The 9,770-nt window shown below is 58.8% G+C and overlaps 1 protein-coding gene across 1 annotated transcript in view; it reads left to right on the top strand.

Moving 5' to 3' along the window:
- The first annotated feature begins 663 nt into the window (after nt 1-663).
- Nucleotides 664-9,770, top strand: part of lsamp (limbic system associated membrane protein) — a 16,530-nt gene continuing 7,423 nt past the window's right edge. The window contains exon 1 of the mRNA XM_068745186.1: nt 664-818. Coding sequence (XP_068601287.1) covers nt 664-818 — 155 coding nt within the window. The remainder of the gene's footprint in view (nt 819-9,770) is intronic.

The raw sequence follows: 9,770 nt of genomic DNA on the forward strand, positions 1-9,770 counted from the left end.
GAGGTGGTTCAGGACTCCTCCTCCTTTCTGGAGTTCTGCTGCTGCGGCTTCATTAAGTGGTTCTGACCCGGCTTCGGGTTCTCGGGTCGACTGATCTAATCACACACAGTCCTTGCTGCGGACCGGCGCCGGCAAAGGTCAGAGGTCAGACACTTACACGATGAAGTTAAGCAGGAGTGTGTGTGTGTCTCCAGTAATTACCCCCCCCCCCCCAATCAAGCAGCCAATAGACAAACAGATCACATGATAAATTATTCGACACTGATCTACATTGAGCTGTGAATACTAAGCCCCGCCTCTCGAGGTAATTATCAAGCTGAGTCACTAAAAAGGGGTCAACCTTTATCACCCCCCCACCGGGGCCCGAGCTCAGCCCCCGACCCCCTTTGCTCTGTGCCCGCCCCTTCAGATGCAACTCTCTGATCCGGACCTCAGGTGGTGCTGTTGTCCTAACAACGCGTGAAGGGGGGGGGGGGGGGGGGGGTAGAGAGAGAGGGAGGGGGAGACGGGGAGAGAGGGAGCGAGAGAGGGAGGGGCGGCCGGCTGGGGGGGCTGTTCCATTCCGCGTCGGACCGGGGACGGGACGGCTGCAGCTCTGAGCCCGCGAGCTCGTTCCGGACCGTTCTGGACTCACAGACCTCCCCCCCCCCCCCCCCCGTGGACATGTGCGTGGGACGGAAGTCGTGCTGGCGGCAGCTGCAGGCGTGTCTTCTCAGGCTGCTCTGTCTTGTCCCCACAGGAGTCCCGGTCCGCAGCGGGGACATGCAGCGGTCCACCGACAACATCACCATCCGCCAGGGGGACACGGCGGTCATCCGGTAAGAGCCGTGACATCACGCTGTGGGTGGGGGGGGGGGGGGGTGTGTTCAGGTGCGCGGCGTGACGCGGGGACACGCGGGGGCGGGGCTCGGTAACTTTTACCTCCAGCCAATCAGAGAGCGTCGCTGGGGGGGCGGCGTTAACGGTGTCACGTGATCAGAGCCACGTTTGCATGAGAACGCGTTAAAAACATTTAAATATTAAATCAGCTGATAAAGAATAATATAGAAACGGGTTTACCATCGACGGCGTCTGGAGGTTTTAGTTTCAACCAACCATCCAACCAACCATCCATCCAACCATCCAACCATCCAACCATCCATCCAACCATCCATCCAACCATCCATCCAACCATCCATCCAACCATCCATCCAACCATCCAACCATCCATCCAACCATCCATCCAACCATCCATCCAACCATCCATCCAACCATCCATCCAACCATCCAACCATCCATCCATCCATCCATCCAACCATCCATCCAACCATCCATCCATCCATCCATCCATCCAACCATCCATCCAACCATCCATCCAACCATCCATCCATCCAACCATCCATCCATCCAACCATCCATCCATCCATCCAACCATCCATCCATCCATCCATCCATCCAACCATCCATCCATCCATCCAACCATCCATCCATTTTCCACTGAACTTAGAGGGGGCGGGGCCATGTGAATTTAGAGGGGGCGGGTCTGTGTGAAGGGGGTGGGGAGTCGTCTATCGAGCTCCACGCTGCGCTGTGTGAGGGCGGAGGGATATTGGTGCCCCGGGGGCGTGATGAGGCCGGTCCGTTTTCTACCCGGGGGCGGGGCAAGCTGCGGCCTGTCATAACCTGCACGAAGCTTCATAGCGAACAGGAAGGGCCAACCTCTGGACCGGCGAGGGGAGGAGCTACACTTAGATGGATTCATGGAAACGTCCGTACGACTTTGTGCGGTCGGATGGTCGGTTGTCGAGTGCTGCATCCGACCCCGTCAGGAACCGGTGTCCGGGTCCCGGTAATGGCTGGAGTGTGTCGGGTTTTCTCCCAGAACCCTGAACAGAACTTCCAGGATATGAAATGCCGTCGGATTCAGGCCCGTCGGATTCAGTCCCGTCGGATTCAGGCCACTGATTATTTTTTTGGACAAGCAGGAAACGTCCCCCGTGGCTCCGCCCCACTTCGCTCTCACTACTGTGAGTGACTGTAATTGGTTCTTTGGAGTGGGCCGACGTTTTCATGACGACGGCGTGCGTGTGATCGCTCGGATCCCGGATCAGAACCCGTCCTTTAATCCGGAATGTGTGGAATGTGTGGAATGTGCCGGCGGCTTGGACGCCACATCGGACTCTGCAGCTTCTCTCATTTGCATATTAAAAGCTCCACGACTGAACTGTGGCCGGCGGCGTTCCAACAAACCCGGACAACCTGAACACGGAACTTTACGGATGTCGGAATTCTCCGACTGTCCATGATCCGGAGGAAGAGGCGGAGCCCTCGGGCGGCGTTCCCGTCCCCCGAAGGCGGTTTAAACTCAGATTTAGCCTGAACTATGAGTGTGTGCCCCCCCCCCCCCCCCCCAACTCTGGAAAAGCCAGCAGAGACTCCGACGTTTGGCGTTCCCGCCAGTCGCTGACGGATCTCGATGCTGATTGGCTGTCGCGTCGCCGTCGGATTCCTCTCGAGCTGAGTTTGGTGTGACCTTCAGAGCGGCGGTGACGTGATGATGATGATGATGAAGCTCGACAGCTGTCATCAGCATGTCCCGGTGTCACATGACGTCCCCCGGCAGCCATGGTAACGAGATAACGTCTCGGATCCCATCCAGAAAGCAGATCCATGTCTGGCTTTCCTGGCAGAGGGCAACAGCGCATAATTTAGGATGTCCGGCCCCCCGGGGGCGGGGCTGGGGGGGGGGGGGGGGCATCCTCCTCCAGAGCTCCAGCTCTTTATCATACTCTTCTGGGCCCGGTTCTGGGCCCGGAGCCCGGCTGCAGTCAGTTCCTTTGAACCCAAATGGCCGACGGTTCGTTGAAGTTTTCTCTTTGCTGAACTTCTGTCGTCTCTAGACTGCAGCTGTTTGCGCTCATTTGCATCTTATTGCGTCCCGGCGCCGGGGGGACGAGGGACAGGTGGCCCGGTGGATCCGCTCCGTCTGCAGGCGGGAAGCAAGCCGGCGTTTTATTCCTGGTCCTCGGGAGGCGTTGAGTTCTGGTTCTGGTTGCGTGGGCCTCGTCTCTGCCGGGGGCGTCGACATTTATAAGTTCAGAAATGCGCTGTCCGTCCGCCGCTACGCTAATGGCTAGCGGGCTATCAAACAGATGCTGGCATGTAGCAGCAGTCAGCGGTGACTGTGATTGGTTTATGAGGCGGCGGCCATGATGGAGGCGTGTCCTACGTGGGTCCTTTTAATGGAGACATCAAAGAGTTTGTTTGACGCTGCTTCTCTTCGTGTCGTTTTAACATTCCCGACTCATTTAAAAGCTTTATTTAACAGGAAGTAAGAACAGAGACATGTCGTTTTTTGGGGTGGGGGGCGGGGGGGGGCTGTCAGAGGAAGGAGGCGTGGTTTGGGGCACCGCCCCGCCCCGTCCGGGCCAATCAGAGCGGAGTCTCCTCTGATGCTGGTTCAGGTCGCGGCTCAGGAACGGGTCATCGATCAGCTGATTAGCTGATTGATCCGTCCATCACCGGGGGGGGGGGGGGCTCTGCGCTCCCGTAGGACTTCCTGTTGCTGACACGCCTCATCCTGTCCCATCGAGCGGCGCCGGCGCTCCTTTCGTCTCCTTCGTTGGTCCCATTCAGCTTCGTCCATTTCAGAACCAGCTGCAACAATTATCCGATCAATAAATTAGAAGCGTTCAGGTGGACCAAAGCGCCAACGGCTCCGTCACGGGAGAACCAGAACCATGCAGAACCGGGACCGGGACCAGAACCGGGACCAGAACCACGCAGAACCAGGACCGGGGCCAGAACCACGCAGAATGAAAACCAGAACCAGAACTGGAACTAGAACCATGCAGAACCGGGACCAGAACCACGCAGAACCGCGACCAGAACCAGGGCCGGGACCAGAACCACGCAGAACGAAAACCAGAACCAGAACCGGGACTAGAACCATGCAGAACCGGGACCAGAACCACGCAGAACGAAAACCAGAACCGGGACCAGAACCATGCCGAACCGGGACTTGGACCAGAACCACGCAGAACCGGGACCAGAACCACATGACACACTGTCGTAGACACGTGCTCTGATTGGTGTAGGTGGGCCTAAGGACCAGGGGCGGAGGCAGATCCACTGGTGGGTGCAGCTCGGCCCCGCCCGGGTGGGCGTCGTCCATCCGCCGTGACATCACGCGTGTTCGTTTTAATTAGACAGGGAATAATAACGGATCGATATTTACTCCGGCCTCTCCGGCCTCGATCGGGGGCGGACCTGGAGAAGAGGTCAATACGCGGCGAGGGCCACGCCTCCTGTCAGAAGCTGTCATCGTTAGGGCTGTGATTGGCTGGCTCAGCCAAGCGACAAGGGCAGACTGATGGAGGCGCTGACCGTGAACAATTAGAGTGGATGGTTTCGGATTGATCCGCTACGAGCCCCCCCGCCAGGATTAGTGGGCGGCAGCCGCCTAATCCGAGGGGGCGGGGGATCAGAGGGGGGGTTGGGCCTTTGAGTCCGGCGGAGGACGCCGACGGGGACGCCGTCCTGACTGAACGGGCTTAAAGCGAGCAGAAACAACGAGACTCGGGTGACATCAAGCCCCTCCCCCAGGGGTCTCCTGGGGCGGTGGTGGCCGACCGGCGAACAAACTGGGTGCATCTGGACGGGTATTCCCAGGGGGGGGGTCCGATTAGAGAGTGGATGGGGAGATACGGAAATGAAGGGATGGATGTCAACGCCGACGTCTCGCTCGCTAGCATTAGCATTTTATAGCTTTATGTAGCGGCTCTACAGTCAGTGGTTTGTTCCTCAGGTGAGACGTGCTAACGTTAGCCACAGTGTCTGACCAGGTGTTTCCTCAGGTGAGACGTGCTAACGTTAGCCACAGTGTCTGACCAGGTGTTTCCTCAGGTGAGACGTGCTAACGTTAGCCACAGTGTCTGACCAGGTGTTTCCTCAGGTGAGCCTCCAGAATTGTGCACCTGTTGAAGTAACGTGAGTTTCTGCCCCATCACCTATAAGGCACCGGAGCAGTGGCTGCCCCCGCCCCCTGCCCCCGCCCCCCTGGGACGGAGCACCGCCTCCTGCTGTGGTGCCCCATTAACATTTGCACAAACACCTCTATTACCTGGCAGCGAATCGGAGGCTGCGGCTGTCCCGTCCCGCCGGTGCTCGCCAGCTGAAACGGCGAGCAGTCCGCCGCACTCTGTGGTCATACATCATCATGATGGCCGACATCCCGGGGGCGGCGTTCCAAGCGGGACAGGTGATATTTATATCCAGGCTGACTAAGCGGCTCCCACTGGGACGCCGCGTTTAGTCCTCAAGGTTATGAGAGAGACGGCGATTAGCCGCGCGGCTAACGGTGGGACGCCGCCGCCGCCGCCGCCGCCGGTTTGGTTTCAGTGCTAATGGCTGTTTTTACCGTACTTCAGATTAATTTAGTGGCTCGACGGCGTCCCGGGCTTTTCCCATTTAAATAACTAATGAAGCGCTTCGTGTTGCCGACAAGTAGCATCTGCTGGAAGAGACGAGGAGCCGGCGCTCATAAATAAGGCGCCGCCGGCGGCGGCGGCGAGCAGGAAGCGCTGAAGAGGGATCCGGTCGGCGCCCGACTGGGGCTGCTGATCGTGCTCGAATCCGATTGGCTGCAGGGCGTCCGCTGGTTGTGGACACCTGCAGCTCCTATGAGTGAGCACAGTGTTAGCCTTCATGCTAAAAGTCGCTAATCACCTTGCATGCTATTAGCTTTCTCGCTAGCATTCATTCTGTCTGTCTGTCTGGCTACCCATCATGCATCAGCATCAGCGCGGACCTCAGGAGGCGGGATCATGACGGAGGCGGTTTACTTTACTCAGGCGTGTTTCCACGGCGACGCTCCTGCTCCGCAGCGCGTCGCAGCCGCCGATGCTTGGCGGGCCGTGAGCGGCGGCGGCGGGCAGATGAAAGTTTCTCCTCCTCTTCAGAGCTACCGGAGAGGGAGGCGCAGGAGTCCTCCTTAGGAGGTGCTCCATGTTTCAATCTGGATCCGGGTCGTGAGGCGTGAGGCGTTCGCTGGCTGCTCCTCCGAGGTCACGCTGGTTCTCCAGGAGCAGGAGGAGGTGCCAGATGAGCGGTTCTCCCGGAGGAGTCGGACCCAGAGGAGGGAGCCGCGATACAAGTTTAATCTGAGGAGTAGAGGTTATCCTCGGCGCTCCCGGTCTCCCTCCCGACAGAACCAAACCTCATTAAGAGGTCGGCGGCGCCGGGCCGGGCCGTCGCGGCGCCGACCTCTGAACGTTCTATATAAAGATTTGGGAGTGAATCCTCCTCTGGGAGGAGGCGACTCCTCTGGGAGGAGACGCCTCCTCCACCTGATTAAAGATCCTGACAGCATTAAAGAAAGTGGAAAAACTCCCAAAACTCAAAATCCACCATTACACGCTGACAAATCCCGCCTCCCCCGTCAGACGGGCGCGGCGGGATGCGAGGATGGAGATTAATCGGATTAGGGGGCCGTCGGTCGGGCCAGAACATCTGGTACTAAGATGGCTCTGATCCCGGCAGAGGAAGAGAGGGGGCGGCGGCTGCCATGGGAACGGTGGGCGGAGTCAGCCGTATCCTGTACCGCTGCCGTGTGTGGATCAGTTAGCATCCTGTCGTAGCGTTCTGTCCTAGCATCCTGTCCTAGCATCCTGACGTAGCATCCTGTCGTAGCGTTCTGTCCTAGCATCCTGTCCTAGCATCCTGACGTAGCATCCTGTCGTAGCATTCTGTCCTAGCATCCTGTCCTAGCGTCCTGTCCTAGCGTTCTGTCTTAGCATCCTGTCCTAGCATCCTGTTGTAGCGTTCTGTCCTAGCATCCTGTCGTAGCGTTCTGTCCTAGCATCCTGTCCTAGCATCCTGTCCTAGCATCCTGACCTAGCATCCTGTCCTAGCGTCCTGTCCTAGCGTTCTGTCTTAGCATCCTGTCCTAGCATCCTGTCGTAGCGTTCTGTCCTAGCATCCTGTCGTAGCGTTCTGTCCTAGCATCCTGTCGTAGCGTTCTGTCCTAGCATCCTGACGTAGCGGCGGGGAGGCCGGGGCTGGAACCCAGTACAGACTGCCTTACGGTTCGGTTCTGTCGTGTTTGACGTGGGACGGCGCCGTGGCCTTGGTGTGAGGCGGGGCCTCTCTCCTTTCTCCTCCCTCTATCTGTTCTCCCTTTCACCTCCTCACCCGCCTCCTTCTTTACACTTTGCTGTGGTGTCGGCGTGGGAGGCGGGCAGACATGAAGGGACGCTGTGAGCGATGGCCGTTGGGCTGGGTGGCGTCCGGACCTCATTAAAGCCTCTTATCCCGGCTGACCAATGAGGGCGGAACACAGAGGGGCAGTTTGGGGCCGTGTTCCGTGTGTGCGTGTGTGCGTGTGTGTGTGTGTGTGTGTGTGTGTGTGTGCGTGTGTGCGTGCTCGTTCCTGCATGGACATTCAGCTGTTTAGGAGGCGAAGGAGCCGTGACCTCCCTGTGTGGAGGAGGAATAATGGCTCCTCTGAAAGGAGGTCTTTCGGCGTTGAACTGGTTATGGCGACTCTCTGATCATTGGCTGCTCTCCTGGGAGGAGGAGCAGCAGGAGGAGTGGAACGATTGTTGGTTGGACTGAGCACGCTGCTGCTCGAGATGAATGACGCCATTAATATGCAAGGGATGGAATGTCCTCCCCCGTAAAGCGAGGAAGGAACAGAAAGGGGGGGTGGGGGGGGGGGGCACAATGGCGCCTCTGTTAGCGCAGAAAGGAGCGATACTGCTCAGGGAGCAGGTTAGGGTCTCTTTGGTCTCTCTGGGCCTCCCTCACGTGAGTGTGTGTGTGTGTGTGTGTGTGTGTGTGTGTGTGTGTGTGTGTGTGTGTGTGCGATCAGAGACAGGAGTGGGCGGAGCCTCGGTCTTCCCGACTGTCTGATAACTGAACTCCAAACTTCTTTTTGTTCACCAACATCATGAAGCCTTTCTTCCTGTTGCCATGGTTACCGTTTGAAGGCGCCGCCTGCCGAGCGGGTCGCTCTCAGACGGTTTCTGGGTCAGAACTCTGAAACTGTTTCGTATCGTTTCTCCAGATTGATGTAAACATGTTTCACGAGCCGCAGGCGAGAACACGGCGCGTTCTCCTCGCCACGGCAACACGGCGTGTTCTCCTCGCCACGGCAACACGGCGCGTTCTCCTCGCCACGGCAACACGGCGTGTTCTCCTCGCCACGGCAACACGGCGTGTTCTCCTCGCCACGCCAACACGGCGCGTTCTCCTCGCCACGGCAACACGGCGTGTTCTCCTCGCCACGCCAACACGGCGCGTTCTCCTCGCCACGGCAACACGGCGCGTTCTCCTCGCCACGGCAACACGGCGTGTTCTCCTCGCCACGCCAACACGGCGCGTTCTCCTCGCCACGCCAACAACACGGCGTGTTCTCCTCGCCACGCCAACACGGCGTGTTCTCCTCGCCACGCCAACACGGCGCGTTCTCCTCGCCACGGCAACACGGCGCGTTCTCCTCGCCACGGCAACACGGCGCGTTCTCCTCGCCACGCCAACAACACGGCGTGTTCTCCTTGCCACGCCAACACGGCGCGTTCTCCTCGCCACGCCAACAACACGGCGTGTTCTCCTCGCCACGCCAACACGGCGCGTTCTCCTCGCCACGCCAACACGGCGCGTTCTCCTCGACACGGCAACACGGCGCGTTCTCCTCGCCACGGCAACACGGCGCGTTCTCCTCGCCACGCCAACACGGCGCGTTCTCCTCGACACGGCAACACGGCGTGTTCTCCTCGCCACGCCAACACGGCGCGTTCTCCTCGACACGGCAACACGGCGTGTTCTCCTTGCCACGCCAACACGGCGTGTTCTCCTTGCCACGCCAACACGGCGCGTTCTCCTCGCCACGCCAACAACACGCCGTGTTCTCCTCGCCACGGCAACACGGCGTGTTCTCCTCTGGTGATGTAGCCCCGTGAGTCGCTAGCGGGGGGGGGTGATTAACTCCCCCTGTCCTCCATCAGGCCGGAGGGGGGGCCCCCAGGAGACCCAGACCCACACGGATGCCTTTAATTAGGAGGGCTGCTGCAGACGGCGTGGGGGCGGTGCTTATGCTAACTGACTCTTTAATCAGTGCTAATCTCTCAACGCGATGCTAACCCATTCACGCAGACGTTAACAAGACGAAGACGGCGCTCCGCTCCTCTCGGGGGGAGCAGCAGGAGGAACACGACGTGTTTACATGATGTCCTGTCTGGGGGGGGGGGGCACGGGTTGAACCCGCTCCCGGGTCCGTGGGTGGGCCGCCATCGGGCTGCTGCTGCTGCAGGAGTCAGATGAGGAGACACGCCTCCTTCTTTCCTGGCAGAGAGGGAGGCGGCATCGGTGGATTCATGTCTGCCGCTCTGCAGGCGAGGGCATCTTACATAACAGCATGCTAACGCTCAGTCATGCTAACGTGAAGTCATGCTAACGTGAAGTCATGCTAACGCTCAGTCATGCTAACGTGCAGTCATGCTTACGCTCAGTCATGCTAACGCTCAGTCATGCTAACGCTCAGTCATGCTAACGTGAAGTCATGCTAACGTGAAGTCATGCTAACGTGAAGTCATGCTAACGCTCAGTCATGCTAACGTGCAGTCATGCTTACGCTCAGTCATGCTAACGCTCAGTCATGCTAACGCTCAGTCATGCTAACGCTCAGTCATGCTAACGCGCAGTCATGCTAACGCTCAGTCATGCTAATGCGCAGTCATGCTAACGCGCAGTCATGCTAACGCTCAGTCATGCTAACCCTTCTTCTTGATTGG

This window comes from Brachionichthys hirsutus, chromosome 11 (assembly GCF_040956055.1).
Source record: "Brachionichthys hirsutus isolate HB-005 chromosome 11, CSIRO-AGI_Bhir_v1, whole genome shotgun sequence".
Taxonomy (NCBI): Eukaryota; Metazoa; Chordata; class Actinopteri; order Lophiiformes; family Brachionichthyidae; genus Brachionichthys; species Brachionichthys hirsutus.